Raw genomic sequence first — 17,498 nt, 5'->3', positions numbered from 1 at the left:
TTATATAAATACCATAATATCGATTCCTTTAAACTTAGAATTAACACAATTAACTCTCGCGTTTATCCTTACAAATCGGTACGGTATTCAAATGAAAATATATCCTATGATAGATAAGAATACATATTGTCTTGTTTTTCATTTTGTGAACGGAGTGTTTTCTTTTTGACTCACATCTATCCTTATTGTCAAAATATAATATTTTTGATTAGATAATTTGTACTCTTCGTAACGCCGTGTGTGTAGGTAAAAGAACTCAAGTATGTCGTCATCGAACGAAATAAATATGCACTCATGTTTTACTACATAATATAAATACACTACCTATTTATTATTTATAGTATTTTTTCGACCCGGCAATGTTGTCGGGGAATGAAAATTGGTACGACGAAAAATTTATTTGAATGGTAAAAATGAATAAAACAGTAAAATTTCGCCACCTCTATACATCCCCTGCGCACAAATAGGATGACAATTATTTTATACGTGTTATTGGCAAATATTTTCTATCCAATTTATTTGTATATGCTCATATCAAACTCAAACTTGAATTATATTTAAAGTATAAAAGATACTACAAAGCCATACATGTAAATAACGCGTAAGTATACAACAGTGGCGTAGCCAGGATTTTTAAATGGGGGGGGCTAACCACTTTTTTTGGATAAGTAAAGTAAGAGAGAATATGAGAATTGACCCTTAACCCCCCCCCCCACCATCTACCACCAAGTTTCTAAACGTAATTCAAGCATTTTAGTATAGTTTTAAAAATATTTATTAATATATGATTTATAATAATAATAATTTTGGTTTCAGTGTTCAGTCATTTGCTCCACTCTAACAGCTGCATTCTCTTAGGCGAATTTCTGGCAAATTCAGCTATTATTTCACTTTCATCGAATTGCTCTTTTTTATTTATATTAGCCATAGCTAACCCATTCAGTCTGTTTTCCGACATGGTGTTTCTTAAAAAAAATTTTAAGCGATTAAGTGCTGAAAAAGTTCTTTCCGGAGTGAAAGAGGTAACTGGTAACGTGGAGAATAATTGTAAAAGTATTTTAATGTTAGGTCGAAGATTGGTGCGATGAGAGAGTGAATCAAGAGCAAAATTCGGTTTTGGAATAGTATTTTGACTCCATTGTTTCCTCCATATGAACAGGTCAGCTCTGATTGTAGATGAGGTATCATCATGGAGATCTTGGACATATATTTTAGCAGGTTTTATAATATTTTTATCGTCATACATATTTAAATTGGTCGGAATAAGTCCTTCAAGTGGCATAACATCAATAAGCCTTTGATTAAAACGAGCATTGATTCTATTAAATAGTCAAGATACATTATATATATAAACACGGCCCATGGGGGAGGCTATAGCCCTCTTAGCCTTCCTCTTGGCTACGCCACTGGTATACAATATACATTTGAATTATATTAAATATAGATGGAAAAATACGCGCATAAATAATATAATAATAAATCAACACGATGTGTAGATACTAGAGCTCTACACGGTCTATTTTTTTAAAGACCGAACCAGAGTGATACATTTTAACTTAGACGACCAAGACCAGACCAGACCTATGAAATAAAAAATGAAACCAGGCTGGATCGGGCCGTATCATTAAAAATGTATATTTAATGTATCATTTAGAAAATACCATGACCGTACTTTTAAAAATAAGACCGAATAACGTAAAATGTTCAAAATGAAATATAAAACCATATCATCTATAAAATTGCCTTCAATGTATATTATCATTAACTCGAGTTCTACTTCTAGATCTATATTCTATAATAAGGAAATATTATGTCGCCAATAAAACCATGCAAAAACGCGATGAGCTATTTTGGTGTCCTAAAACATTAATATCTGAGTTAAAACAACATATTATGTTGGGTATTCTTTTACTATCTAATATATATGTAAAATCATATTAAATTGTTATTCAAAATTAAAACCATTATTATCTTATTGAACGAACCAGACTGAACTGATGTTTTTTTTTTTTTTTTGTAAACAGGAGACTAGACCGGATCCGACCACATTAAATTGATAAACAAAAAGTCCGGACAGGTCTAGACCAGACCGTGTAGAGCTCTAGTAGATATTCGGACAAAAATTGTACCAGTTTTAGTGCGCGTAGTTGCAAATTTCAATCACTAAACGCGTTTATAGTTCTCTCGTTACTTGCTTTCGAACTTATCTAAAATCACAAGTACTATTAAATAATAACATACAATATGTTGGAAATTCGTGTTTTTCAATTTTAGTATACAGTTCGTTTTGACTCACACTATATAAACAAAACGTATCAATGCGTTTAAGGAACGGTGAATGTATTATTATGTCGTCTTTCGTTATTAACGTTTGAGTTCAAGTGCCATGTGAAACGTGCGCATGACTCATACCTTTTGTATTCTCATCGTTTCTTATATCGAAAACAGTTATGATTGTTACATCTTTAGGGGTTCCCGAGGATGTTAAATAAATCCGTTAAAACTGGTTATGTTCTCTAGATTAGATACGATTTTTAGTTTAGAAATAATATATGATGTATAAAGGTATAACATTTTTTTTGAATATGGCTGAAATATAAATATTTGAATATTTTGCTAAAATTATTGGGACAAATTTAATACTGATTGATATCATTGGTTACTCCAGTATCATAGTGAACGTTTATGGTTATTAGAGTACAATATATATTTTAGTACTCACCCCTATCTCTTTCATAAATATACTAGATCTTTGAATTGTTTTAAGGTTACATGTTTTATGATTTTGTGCTTATAAATCTACATTTTAAAACAATGTAAATAATTATCAAAACGATTAAGTTTTTACTATTAAAATAAATCCTACTAAATTTAAACTATTACGGGCCTAGACGTATTATTAATAATCTACGCTACAGCTACAAAATTCAGATGTATTACTTAGTATATTCTTATGTGAGAGTGTGCATTTTTACACGTGGTTCTTTTGGTGTACCTAACTGAGGGCTCGTTTTCGTGATATTACAGGACGCAATGAGTTGATCGCCAGGTATATAAAACTTCGCACCGGCAAAACACGAACGCGGAAACAAGTCAGTTCTCACATCCAGGTATTGGCACGTCGCAAGCTGCGAGAAATCCAAGCCAAACTCAAAGTGGTGAGTACCATCCAACCGAAGGCTGAAGTTCATTTAAATATCATATATCTATATACACAGTGGCGTATCCATGGGAGTGTTTGGGGATCAGAACCCCCCCCCCCCCCCCATGAACCTGAGATGGTAAATTAACTTTTACAAGATACACGGTTTTTTCTTTAACATTTTTAAATTTTAGAATTTTGACTTTTAAATCATATTAATAGTTTGTGTAAACACTATAACGTATTATACACACATTACACACACACACAAGTCATAACATTATGATCATATTTAGATACTTTACTACTACTTTGATAATTTTTGCTTGGGAACATATTAGGTTTTCTACAACGGTTGATTCTAAATCGATCGTCTAGTCCCGATAACTGAGATAAAAGCAATATCATTGTCTATATTCAAATTTTATTTTAGGTACACCTATTACATTCGCGGCTCGCCGATCATTTAACACAAGCACCTTATTATGTAAAACTAATAGTTATGTTTTACTTACTACTCGTTTATTAATTTATATTTGACATTTGTATTCCATTATAGTAAGATATTTTTAAAGTTTAATTTTTAGTATATCCAAGTGATTAGACAGAAAATATTCTAATATCTGTGTTCCTATATGAGTTCCTAGTTTCTAAATTGTTATTATTATTATTATTATTTATTATTATAAGCAAATTTTCTAACAAATAAGCAGACTAGAAAAATTAATTATTTTTTTTACCTGAGTAAAAACTAATGTCAACTAGACTTAAAAATACCGAGATCAATACAAATAGTAGTCAAAATTATAGTGATAAGATTAAATATATATAAATTTTCTGCCCCCCCCCCCCCATATAAAAAGTTCCTGGCTACGCCACTGTATATACATTACTTCTAATGTACAGAATAATGTTTAAATCAAACGTTTCGTATAAAAATCAAATACTATATATACATTCGTTTATGACAGAAACCGTTTATAACAACGACACGTGGAAGAGATCGATAAAAAACGGTCTTCTCATGGATATAAATGGAGGGACTCGGGAGTACTTAGCATTCTTAGAGCCATTTTAAGCACACCCTAAGATACGTACGTAATGGGTGAAATACGAAGACTGTTTTTGTTCTTGAAACCTTCTGGAATCGAGCCTTTATACGTAGCATCCTAACCGATGTGTACAGGGACCAACGTGTAGTAGACCCAGAAAATGTTAGTCGTATTATAAACGGTTTCCACTGCATTTATATAACATCAAATCATTACTTTACGTAGACATTGGTTTTTTTTTAAAAAAATTTTCCTGTAATTATTGTCTTATATATACTAGTGGAATTAGTATTATGTATCTAAGTATGTTAGAGGTAGAGTGTAACGTGTGTTGTGGGGCTGTAGGTGGTACCCACGGAGCATGCGGCCAAGGAGAAAGCGTTGCAGACCATGTCGGCAATGTCCAGCGCACAGATCGTGTCGGCGTCAGCAACGGTCGCAGCAATACACACCAAGGGACTAGCCAGCTTGGCGTCATATCCGCCCGGTGCACCGCCCCCGCCGGTGAGTACGCTGCAAACGCTCCCAACGCACGCTACCTCTTGTATTTACGTACGCTTGTCTAGTAGCTTGTTTGTTTACGGGCCACGCGTGTGTCGTCCTTCCCCGTCATTCAACTACTGCCACCGTTTAACGTTTGGTTTTTCGTTATTTTCTGTTACAGTTTTGGCAGCCAGGATTGCAGCCGGGCACGTCGCAAGAGTGAGTATTATAACACGTATATTATATTATAACACGTGTGTACACGCACGCAGCGATACTACATACGATCGACTATTATACCCAAGGCTTGAAGTGACTGAAGGGACTCTATCATTTTATCACAGCTCATTAAAAACTCGTCCCTTTTAAAATTTTCTTCTAAATTCACTAAAACATTAAACTATTTAATCAGAATAAAAATTACTATTTGTTATAATATTTGTTTTGTTTTATACAATTATTATATAAATAAATAATCGTTATTTGTTACGTTAACAGTCGACCAGTGCCATCCTAACTACCAAAAACTCCATAGGGTAATAAAATTTGACGCCCCTTCACTTCCCTAATTTTTTTTTTTAATAAAATTGACATCGCATTTTTAGTATATAATTTTCTTTATTCCTTGAATGTGTTTTAGGTTAAATTATTTATCAATAATATTTTATCCTGCGGTAACATTTATGCATTATTTTAAGCACGTAACACATTATTCACATTATTTAATAGTTTAGGTATAATGTACAGTTTTTTTTTTTTTTTATCTAAAATAAAACACCGAATTTTTCTCATTATCATCAATTTTTATGACGCTCCTTAAATTTATATTACTTTGGGCGCCCTTAGGGCACTTACCCCATTCCTCCCTCCCTCCTTGAGACGGTCATGCAGTCGATCGTATATAACCGATAGTTCCAAGTAACATATGTATTACAAATAATAACGAAATTTTATTAAATATTCATTATAGTCCCCCTTCCGATTTGTTGCCACTTTAAGCTTTGATCATTTGCTCCTCCCTCTTTTGAATTCGGGTCTTATGTGTTTTTCGATTTTCCCTCCGCAGCGTCAAACCGTTCGCCCAAGGATATCCGAGCAGTGGATCCACCGGCCTGAAACCTCCGTCCACTGCCGTATCGTCCGAAATTCAACCTCCAAGCGTCCCACCATGGGATGGTAGGGCGATCGCTACACACAAGCTGCGTTTGGTCGAGTTTTCCGCGTTCATGGAACACCAACGAGAACCTGAAATCGTAAATTACTCTTCTCTTAATGAAGCACATAATATGTTAATTTGAACTTAATTTTTCTTCACAGTATCAGAAACATCTTTTCGTGCACATTGGAGGACCCGTGAGCTATTCAGATCCTCTATTAGAAGTGAGTATTTATTTTGCTGCACTTTTTTATATTGTACACTCTTTTGTATACAATGTGTGATATTCGTTCCGTTTCAGTCTGTGGATGTCCGACAGATTTACGATAAATTCCCAGAGAAAAAAGGAGGCCTCAAAGAGTTGTACGACAAAGGTCCCCAAAATGCATTTTTCCTCGTCAAGTTCTGGGCAGATCTCAATTCGAACATTCACGACGAAGTTGGTGCTTTCTATGGTGTCACCAGCCAGTGAGTTTTCTCATACCTGTATACAGTAGAGGTATGGCCAAGGGTAAGACTTAACTAATTATCCGTTCTTTTTCTCTCCACTTTTCATAGATACGAGAGCTCTGAAAATATGACCATAACGTGTTCAACCAAAGTCTGTTCGTTTGGCAAACAAGTGGTGGAGAAAGTCGAGACGGAGTATGCCCGATTCGAAAACGGTCGGTTTATCTTCCGTATACACAGGTCGCCCATGTGCGAGTATATGATCAATTTCATCCACAAGCTCAAACATTTACCCGAGAAATACATGATGAACTCGGTACTAGAAAATTTCACCATACTACAGGTGCGTAATGTCCCGTTGCTTTCGATTATTAATTGCATCAGTGTGTCTGACCGCCGTTCCACCGGTTTTGTGTCCCCGCAGGTGGTTACCAACCGAGAAACCCACGAGACTTTACTTTGCACTGCGTACGTCTTTGAAGTATCCACGTCGGAACACGGCGCACAACACCACATGTACAGACTGGTCAAAGACTAAGGGGATGTGTACCTATGAATATATATATATATAATTTACTATATGGACTATTTGAAGTTGATTGGTGCTGTTCGGTTGTTTCAGTCATACACACACCATATTTAATCGTCACAAATATATTACACGATCGCTTTCCAAACAAAGAATGTGTCCCTCTCCATTCTCTAACACTCCTCACCATCCCCGCTAAATGGACAGTTATATTTTGTTTGTGATTTCACCCAATACCAAAATATTCTCCCTTTATAAATTTAATATGTATAGGTAATGTTTACCTAATGAGATGAATTATTATTATCAATATTATTATTAATTTTATTATAGTTATAATTATTTTGATCCTGTCGTCTTGTCGATGACTTGTTTAACCGAGGGAATCAGTATCGTCTACCTGACATATATTTTAGATTATTGTGTACTTTTTTTTTTATGTATCCCTTTGATTTTTACCATTTTTTTTTCTATTTTTATTTTATTTACGCTAATTTATTATTAGATCATTATTTTTTGTGTTAATATTAATGCGAAATGCTCGTAATCTATACTGACATGCAAACAATTGATTTGCTTATACAACCCAATGCATGTTAATATTTATTGAATTCGACATTATGAGACCGAGATTTTTAGGGTTTAAAATTAATTTGAAAATTATTACATATTTTGTACTTAAAAATTTGGTTGACTGAATCCTGTTGCAATCCTTATTGAATGTTGTAAAAATGATGTAATTTTGTAGATTAATTTGTATATTATAAATATATATATAATATTATTTTTTAAAGTAAAAAACTAAGAAACAAACTTAACAAAAAAAAAAAAAATTAAAAAAAATATTGTAATGAACCCACGTTTTTAAGATATTTAAACATGTAGGAAGTTAATTTATAAATAATATATGTATTTGTAAAATCATACTTAGAAATGATTTCATTTGATCTCTGGGTCTTTCCTCAAACGATCCGTTTGAAAACTAAGCAAAAAATAATAATATGTAATATTACATTTTTTATTTATATTTTATTGAAATTTTATTTGGAAAAGAAATGTTCGAGATATTTTTATTATTTTATTTTATACTTATTTTTTCACTTTATACTATTATTATGTAAAACATACTCCCAGTATCAAGCTTACATGCGTATATACATAAACTAAAAATTAACTTTTATTAAAATGTTACCAAAAATGAAAAAACGTTGAGTGGCGTGTTGAAAATAATATAATTTAAATAATAATATAATTATAAATTTACGATTCTCAAAGTCCAGTGAGTCGAAAAACCAAAATGAAAATCTACTTAATGAAAGTAAACAATAATTACATGAAATAAATGATAGAAATTTTATATATTATATAATGTATGTGTATTGTGAAATTATTATACTGGTTTACTGTTGACAGCTATTATCAGTATTTATTTTTTTTTTTTCAATGTATGTAAGCATATTATTTTATGTTAATGTGCAATGTTATAAAAGTTTAATAATTATTTTGTATATTTTATATTTTATTTATATATATTTTAACTTTTAAGTTAAACTATTTTTTTTTTTTTTTAATTATAATTTCTTTTTTTTTTAAAAAAAAAAAACTAATAATTTTTTTGTGTCCATTAGTCCAAATGTGTGCAAGTGTACAAAAGCTTCCTGAAATTGCCTTTGTACACTTTTTTTGAAATGAATAAAAAAATTATTTATTTTTTTGATAAAATCTACTGTTTTCTCAATTATTTCCTAGACTAAGTTCTAAACTTGGAAACTACATAATTTCAATGGCTAATACAATTTTTTTCATAAAATATATAGGATTGATATAGAAGTATTTAGAAGTATACATTTACTTAGATAGGTAATCATGGAATACAGAGTTTAAAAAGAAGCTGAAAAATAAAATTAATAAAGAAACAAAATTTGAGAGAGAAATGGTTAGAAGAAATTTACCGAGAAATTGAACAATTGTTTAGTCATAAAAGGATGGATCAATAACTTAATATTATTAAAGAAATTTTTCAGAGGTTTTTAAATAGCAAAATAAAAGACATTGATAAAAACTTGATCCTGGACAATGAAAATACAAGATGGAAACAATATCTTAAATTTCTATATCAGGAAAGAGAAGTAATCTTAGGAATTTAACAAAACTTTAAAATAAAATGAAAACATGTAAAGCAGCCGATATATATAAAATGGCTATGAAACGAGCTATTTAAGTTATTGATCGATAAATACATTACCTTAGAAATCCCAAAAGACTTAAAAGAAAGCTATATAATGCATATGCCTAAAGCCAACAACTGATAAAGGTTATAAATTTAGAATAAATTTAATGGTACTTGTAATCAAAATTCTAGTAATTATATACAATCGATTTGAAAACATACTTGTAGTAGAAAAATAATTAAACAATGACCTATTCATGTCCATAAGGAATAAAAGAACTAGAAAAGCAAATAGAATTTAGTAATGATACACTTATAACGTTTATAGAATTGAAAAAGGTTTTTGATAAGGTATCATGGACAGGAACATATATTTAGTTAGGGGCTATTGATCCTGTCTTTTAGTAAGAGATCATTTATAGTAACAATTTATCCTCAGCACTGCCTAACCTATGGTACTAGACATTCTTATAGTCTTGGATGCTCACTTTTACTGTTTTATTTCCTACCATTGCTTGATGATTTAGCTACAATTTTATTATTATCCTTTAAAAACGTAGACAATGAACTTAAAGGAATATCAAATATCCTGACCACAATAGTTTTTTATCACCTTTTTCCACAATTTCAATCAATTGCTTTTTCTCCAAAACTGTCAAAGACTTGTATATTTTAGAATTAAACGCACTTATCATTAAGGAACTTTACTTTGCAACCGGTAATATAAAACTAAAGTCGGCTTTCGATGAAATAAAATGCAATGCCATACTATTGTAAGATTGTAAGATATTTACATGAATATAAGTAATTGTACCTATGTTAATAATTCGAGTTGTCAAAAATAATAAGATAAATTTATGTGCAACAGTAAGGTAAATTATTAATGATAAGATTATAAGAAATACATTTGTTGAATACACTATAAATTACCAAGTGTACTTAAATGCATTGTTTTTCTTCGAATTACTGTGAGATTTTTAAGGAAATGAGCAATTACTTTGAATTACCAAAAGTTTGAATTATATAGAATCTACTGTATATATAATAAAATAACTTAAATTCCATCAATATATGTTAATAATTGTGCTGTATACATACTCCACCCATATAAAAACAATTAAGAAATATATTTATTGAAATATGTCTATGATGTAAATAGCTTGGGCCCAAAACTTTTACTGTTTTATATATTTTTGTGATATATACACTTTAATCATACCAACTTGTACACAAATAGAGTTAAATATTTAAGAAAAGTAGCATTAAAATAAACTATATCAATATTAAGAAAGGACATTAGCCTTTACACTTCAGCAATTCAAGTCTATCAATAAAAAGTTCATTGAATTAATCGTAAAGTAAAAACTATTGCAATTAAGTAAACATATTGTATTTTAATTGTATTATTAACTAATATATAATATATAATATTTATCTAATAATTAATTTAATTGTTTTATAAAATTATGTATAAGACTGTAGTCTTAGAATTACCATATTTATTAATAAAATACGAATAATAGAAAAATATAAGCAGCTCTTAGTAAGCATATACAAAATAAATAGTATATTATAGAGTAAAATCTCAGACAAAAGTTTTCATTTTTCCCTAACGTTGTTTTTTTCACTGGTAGGAAATCAGTTTTATTTATCTCTGAAATTAATCCATGTACATATCTCATTAACAGATTATAATTATATATGAAAAATGAAAGAATTGAAATTGGATATTTTCAATGTCAAACCAAATCAATATATTAACAAAACCAGTGGCGCACACAGGATTTTTTTTCAGTGGGGGGGGGAAGATAAAAATATTATACATTTTACAATTAACACAATTATGCAAATCCTTAATATATTTTGACTTAAATAATAGCATTGATAATAAAATAGACTTTTCTATAATCAATGATACTAGGTATTCAATACTAGCTCTTTGTATTTCAAACTTGTAAAATTTGTGAATTTTAACCTAGACATCGGAGAAAATTTCGGTGTGATTACAACCCTTTAACCCCCCCCCCCCTGCGTGCGCCATTGAACAAAACTAAACATACATTATCAAACTTATTTTACTGAACACTGTTATCTTGTCCTTCAAGCATACGCCAAATAATGTCACCATATTTATCTTCATTATTTTCATAATCATCACTGTCCATACTAGATATGGATGAATCGGAATCTATAGCTGCACTTAGTTTCGGTAAAAATTGTAAAGTTTCTGGTTCTTCTTTAACACATGTTACTTCATTTTTGCTACTTATTTTCCTCCCTAAAAAACAATATATAATTATAATATAATATAATTATTATCATAGACAATTTACTTTTACTCTTTTTTAATAATTTAAGTTTCTTTCTTGGATGACAGTAAAGTGAAGCTGATTCATTGGAGTTTGTTGTTTTTGACATTACAACCATATCCTCCAGAATGCCTTCATTTTTACCTGGAAACGCTATAGTTTTTTTATTTTTATAACGTAATTGTTTCAAATTCTGTTTCTCATCATCTTTAATTTGATGAGTTTTAGCATTCAAATTTTTTTTAGCATTATTTATCTCTTCTAATGTTTTTGTTAAATTTGCTTCATATTCTGGGACACTATTTTCTCCTAAACACAAATTACTCAATTTATTTAAGTATGTTGATTCATTGCGCATTTGATGTTCCATCATTAGAGATTTGTTAAAAAAGGTATAGCTTGTACGTTCTTTATATTCATTTGTAAAATACTTGTCAGCAGTACGGCCCAAATGTTTACGGATTTCAATCCTTGGATAATTGGCCTGCAAAAGTAATATTATGAAATGAAATAATTAAACACATTGATTGATTTAATGAACAAAATTTTAAATATATATATATATATATATACACTTACTTCCAAACAAGGGTTTATCGCATTTACTGTAATTTTTATTTTTTTTTTAATATCTAAATCATAAAAACAATAAGCTGGATGAGGTAGACCTTCATTAAGATACGTGTCAACCAAATGCTTAGTGTTTAAATAGTCTTCAGGGGTTAATTTAACATTTATCAAGTATGATTTCAAAGGCTGAGTTTTATACAATGTGTACACTAAATAAACAGCACCAATTCGGGCTTCTCGTGAATTAGATCGTAAAAACTTGGATGCCACTGCAAGAGAATCTTCCGCAATTGTTATGTAATGGTGTGGAGATACATACACTTGCGTCTCTTTTTTCTTGGGCTTAGCATAAATTTGGTGAAAGTGGGTAGAACTGAAAATATTTAAAAACGAATTATACGTGAGTACTTTTGATTTGATGAACAAGTCAATTAGATTGAATGAATCAATGAATAAGTTTGAATAGTGGAGTCTAAGTTCTTTAGATACTTTTCCAGCGGTAATTTGGCGATACCGCTTCTTTTTTGGAAAAACACATAGAACTTCTTCTTCATCATCGCTGCTCAAATTTGAATATTCAAAATCGGTCATTTTTAGTCACCTAAGAAATCATAAAACTTGTTAAGTAAATCAAATAATAAAGGATACATGTAATTGTTTTATTCTTATTTACAAGTCACAAGTAAAGTATCTGGATGTGCTGAGTGCCTAGACTAATAGTGTGCTTTATAATGTTTATGTTTAATAATATAAAATTATAATTTATAACAAACAACCTAAGTAACTTCATAATAATATCTATATCCACATCAAATTTATTTATATTATTCTTAAATATTTATTAATGAACAAATATTATTTGTTTTAACTAATTCCTGTATAATTTAATTTATTAATCGATTGTATACAACAAGGAAGACCAACTTGCAGCTCACGTCATAGTTTTATTAACAAAAACCAAAATTTATTTATGGTTATTATGATTTTTTTTTTTTTTGACATACATTATTAAAAAACATATTTTATTGTAAAGAATACAGATAAATAAACAAAAAAAATTAAATTATAATATATAAGAAATTTAAGTTAAATTTATTTACGTAGTATTTTTTCACGAGTTTCTTAAAATTTGATTATAAATTATAAAAATTATAAAATATATTTATAAATATTTTGACTTTTAATATCAATGTATTTATTCATATGGCTCGTGAAAATATTTATGTTGACCACCTCTAGTATACAAAATATAACAGCCCTAAAAATCCTATTTAGTGATATGGTTGGTGGTTAGCTGTGTCACCCAATTATATAAACTCAATTAGGTGGTGGCTAAGGAGTGTTTGCTCCTCTGAATATTTATCTATCCTTTACATAATTGGTACAAATAAAAATGAAAAAGTAAGTCATTTACTGGTGAAACCAAAAAAAAAAAAAAATCTAGTTATGCTTATGGTTTCGCTGAGAACATTTTTAATTGTAAGTCAATGACAATTACTGAAGAAACATGGCATATCAAAATTCTACGTTTTATTTGGAGGTTAGTTAAAAAATCTAGCTGGTTTAATCTGTATGGATGCAATAAAATAATTATATATCTTCTATAAAAATAATTGGCTTTAAACAAAATACTGAAACTGATGGCACCACTTAGTCTTATTAAGACTAGTAGTAGATTTGTTAAACATTAAGGGCCATTTTATTAATTGTTAAGACAATTTAAACTCGGTTAAAAGTTGAACTTCAGTTAAACTAAAAACATGATGTTTTTATCAAATGGTTAAATTTTAACTGAACCTTAACTACAGATAAAGTTAACAGAGATATTTTGGTCAGTTAAAATGTTTAGTTTAAGTTAGTTTAATAACTATTTAATTGGTAAATTAACTTAGTTTAAATTCATATTATCATAGATAATACCACATTTTTGTTCAAAACCAAACACCAAACAATGTTACAATTGAACTTCATTTCAAGAAAGGATAATTGACCTACCGCTTCCAGAGGAGTCCTCTTTCTCTCACAAATGGTTTGACTTTCACATCTCACAATTTAACTTTTAACAACTTCTTTAAATTTTCATATTTTAGTTTCAAACACTTTTCACTGCGATAACCATTAAGACTCTCGCTATTGAATATTTTGAATAAATGTTGCCAAGCTTTATTTATTATATTTGTTGTTATAGCATGGTTTTTTTTTCAATAATTTTTATTTTTGGATTACCACTAAATCAACAATTCCAGTTCACTGTTGATAAAATTTATTGAGCATTCTCTCTTAATTTTTAGATTCATAATAAAATTTAAATAACGATAACAAAACAAAAAAACTAAAGCACCAAAAGCACGGACTTACATATTATCTTGCTCAATGAAATGTGTATAAGTAATAAATCAATAACTATAATATGGATAAAAAAAAACCGGGATAATATTGATAACAATTTACTAATATGAAAGTTACAACACGTTTATAAAGTGCTGTAGCTTACTTAATTAATAGTAAATAAATCTACAGTTTACTTAAATTTTGATTAAATTTGATGAATAAAATGGCGTTAAGTATTATACCTTAAATGTTGGTTTTGTCAATGCTACAAATTGTGGAAGAAAACCCCGAACTAACAGAGAAAGGTAAAAAAAAAACCAATTGGACGTTGACATGCAGCCAATACGGTCTAAAAAAACTAAAAATAATACCAGCATAATTACGTTTAAAATTATTCAGATGCATTACTCACGATAGTTTGCGAATCCACGCGATAGACGCAATTCGTTCTTCTCAAGGTGGTCTTTTCTAGAGCACAACCACAGAGCAAGTTAAACTTGTATACAACAGTTCTTAAGAAATTCAATAATTAACAGCAATTAATAAAGAACCAATCATCCATTTCATTGATTTTTACTACGTCATCCTACGAGCTTACAAGTTTATGACAGTATACTAACTACATAATATACGATCTTAAATCGTGCTACGGGTATATCAACAGATATTTTAGTGTTATCACAAAATAACATTGTTAGTAATTGATAAGAAAAACGGTCGCAGCTATGGACCACGGTCTTAGAAGATATATAGAATATGGAATATATAATTAGTATCATAGGCGAAACTACAGGTCAGGCCAGTCAGGCCATGGCCTGACCTAATACTAACGAAAAATATGTATGTATTATATATTTTAATAATTATTTAGGCGTTATAAATAATATATTTATACATGTAAACGTATACATTTGTACGTTTCATATAATATATTAAAATATAGTATATAGGTAGGTACAATTGGTATAAGGTTTATAATAGAACATAATAATATGTATTCAAATAATCGGTTTCATTAGTTATTGTTTAAGTTAGACATTTAACGTTTTCTTTTATGATTATATTATAGGAAATAATAGTTAATTTTACGTAATAATACTTTTTATATTTTTAATTTGGCCTGAACTAATTAAAGTGTCTAGTTTCGCCTATGATTAGTATACCTATCAAAGGTGGATCCAGAAATTTATCAAGGGAGGAGGTAATTAAAATTTATCTATCAGATACTATTCATACTCAATAACATACTTTTTAATATTATTAATTTGAATTTATTTTTTAAAACTGGTATTAGTGACAACAATTATATACTTACAATTATATAAACAACACAAATTTTATAGATATGGTACACTAAAATGATTTTTTCATCAGTCAGCTGTATTGTTTTTTCATACTGACAGTACATCAGTACTTACCTCACACGATCAATAATACTGTAAGTATTACTGATCGTGAAGGCCCGCTGAACGCTGAATATAACTAGAAATTTCTAAAATTCTCGAATTTTCTAGGATAATAAGCTCGAGGGGGGGTATTTACCCTATTACCCCCTCTCACTCCCTTTGGATTTGCCACTGATACCTATCTCCTAAGATCGTGTTAAGAATGATGAAGCTTAGCGAATGTTCTTATCATACGTCCGCCACGTTTTCGGTTGGCAAAAAAATATCAAATATTTGTTGAGTAATATTCTCAAGGGTGTTCCTATAGGGTATACTACATATACGCCGTATACTCTCAAAATTTTTTTTCAATATTATGGGTATACTGTGTATACTCTCAAACACAATCGATATTATATCGATCCATATTTTATGATTTATATATATGATAGATACTTCATAGTAATAATGGTACGTTTTTTCCTTTAGATTATTTTTACGATGTATTTATTGTTATATGAATGGCTGGGCGATAACACACCAGAATGGTGATTGCGGGGCTATAACAAACCAGTTCCTTAAATTTATAATTGGAATAAAAACACTATAGTCTATAGTCATAGCTCATAATCGTTAGATATTCCGATACCAGAAAATGTCGTATCGCGTACGGTGAAAGAAGTGGTGTACACAATTAATCACTAATCAGTTTATCCGTTACCAGTTTACTACCAACACGTAAAATTTACAATACCTTGCACTTTTGTGCGACCTACTGTTTAAAGTTTAACTTAAACGTAAATAACTAAGTTATAAATTGTAATATTAATTATAATTTACTAAAGTAATATTTGTATTTGAGAAGTTTTATTAAACTCAACATTTAGTTTAATAAATTGTCCTATACTATATAACGACGTATAACTATATAGAAATAGTACTGACTTTAAAGTGTTCTTTTTATTAAAATATGACTTCAAATTCTAAACGCGCAGGCGGCACAATTGATAAGAGTCAGAGCAGAATTCGGTTTTGGAATAGTATTTTGACTCTATTGTTGCCTCCATATGAACAGGTTAGCTCTGATTGTAGATGAGGTATCATCATGGAGATCTTGGACATATATTTTAGCAGTTTTTATAATATTTTTATCGTCATACATATTAATATTGGCCGGAATAAATCCTTCAAGTGGCATAACATCAATAAGCCTTTGATTAAAACGAGCATCCATTGATTCTATTAAATAGTCAAGATACATTATACATATAAACACGGCCCATGGGGGCTACAGCCCCCTTAGCCCCCCCCCTTGGCTACGCTACTGGGCCCCTCACATGAAGCCGCAGACTATGCAGCGGCATACCCTGCATACCCCGTGAGCACGCCTATGGCTATAATATTACCTTGAAAATCGCTAAATAAGTTCTAATAGAATGCAATAAAAACAACGAAATATGCAACAAAAAAAAAAAGGAAATTTATTATTTAATAATTTTATACGAGCAAACGAGACGAATGTGGACTGTATAAAGCGAATTATACACTCGTTCGTTGATAATCGGCTATTAGTAGATTTAATAGAAATCGACAAAAAAAAAACAACAAAATCAGCAGATAACAAAATTTGGAACCAAATAACTAAAACGAAATAATCGTAATATTATATTATACCTACCCATATATTATCGTTGTAATTGTATAGCGTTGTATCAACAAAATCGGTATATTTACTTTATCTATACATTTATAATTTACTTGAAAATACGATTGACAAAAATCAAAAAACACGTTTACTAAAATACAATTTCATAAAATATGCCCGATTTTGATAAAAACACAGGTAAAATGCAAAAAAGTCTCAACAAATCCAAAAAAAGCACTAAAAACTAAAAAATGCAAAATATGCAAAAAAAAAAGC

The 17,498-nt window shown here is 29.8% G+C and overlaps 2 protein-coding genes across 12 annotated transcripts in view; one reads left to right on the top strand and one right to left on the bottom strand.

The window, feature by feature from the left end:
- LOC112680514 (transcriptional enhancer factor TEF-1) overlaps positions 1-7,560 on the top strand; it is a 65,613-nt gene extending 58,053 nt beyond the window's left edge. For 4 of the 5 annotated variants that reach the window (XM_025550615.1, XM_025550613.1, XM_025550616.1 and 1 more), the window contains 8 exons: positions 3,028-3,158; positions 4,540-4,698; positions 4,859-4,896; positions 5,744-5,930; positions 5,995-6,057; positions 6,135-6,301; positions 6,392-6,626; positions 6,708-7,560. In XM_025550615.1, coding sequence (XP_025406400.1) covers positions 3,028-3,158; positions 4,540-4,698; positions 4,859-4,896; positions 5,744-5,930; positions 5,995-6,057; positions 6,135-6,301; positions 6,392-6,626; positions 6,708-6,821 — 1,094 coding nt within the window. In that variant the 3' untranslated portion in view covers positions 6,822-7,560. The remainder of the gene's footprint in view (positions 1-3,027; positions 3,159-4,539; positions 4,699-4,858; positions 4,897-5,743; positions 5,931-5,994; positions 6,058-6,134; positions 6,302-6,391; positions 6,627-6,707) is intronic. The other variant, XM_025550617.1, reaches the window with a different exon arrangement.
- A 3,036-nt stretch (positions 7,561-10,596) lies between these two features.
- LOC112680563 lies at positions 10,597-14,866 on the bottom strand. 7 transcript variants are annotated; one of them, XM_025550693.1, is made up of 6 exons: positions 14,605-14,866; positions 14,435-14,550; positions 11,871-12,462; positions 11,316-11,775; positions 11,043-11,260; positions 10,597-10,636 (listed from the first exon to the last, which is right to left on the bottom strand). In XM_025550693.1, exons 3-5 carry the CDS (start codon positions 12,450-12,452, stop codon positions 11,058-11,060), a joined length of 1,245 nt encoding a protein of 414 aa, XP_025406478.1. In that variant the 5' UTR covers positions 12,453-12,462; positions 14,435-14,550; positions 14,605-14,866; the 3' UTR covers positions 10,597-10,636; positions 11,043-11,057. The 7 variants fall into 7 exon arrangements, with proteins under 7 accessions (XP_025406478.1, XP_025406482.1, XP_025406481.1 ...); XM_025550697.1 differs by lacking the exon at positions 10,597-10,636 and having other exon boundaries at positions 10,944-11,260; positions 11,871-12,234; positions 12,351-12,462; XM_025550696.1 differs by lacking the exon at positions 10,597-10,636 and having other exon boundaries at positions 10,944-11,260; positions 11,322-11,775.
- Positions 14,867-17,498: the final 2,632 nt, after the last annotated feature.

The sequence above is a fragment of the Sipha flava genome, unplaced genomic scaffold (genome assembly GCF_003268045.1).
Source record: "Sipha flava isolate LNK unplaced genomic scaffold, YSA_version1 177_pilon_pilon, whole genome shotgun sequence".
Classification (NCBI taxonomy): domain Eukaryota; kingdom Metazoa; phylum Arthropoda; class Insecta; order Hemiptera; family Aphididae; genus Sipha; species Sipha flava.
Note: the sequence above shows the minus strand (reverse complement) of the source record. Positions and strands in the feature narration are given on the sequence as shown.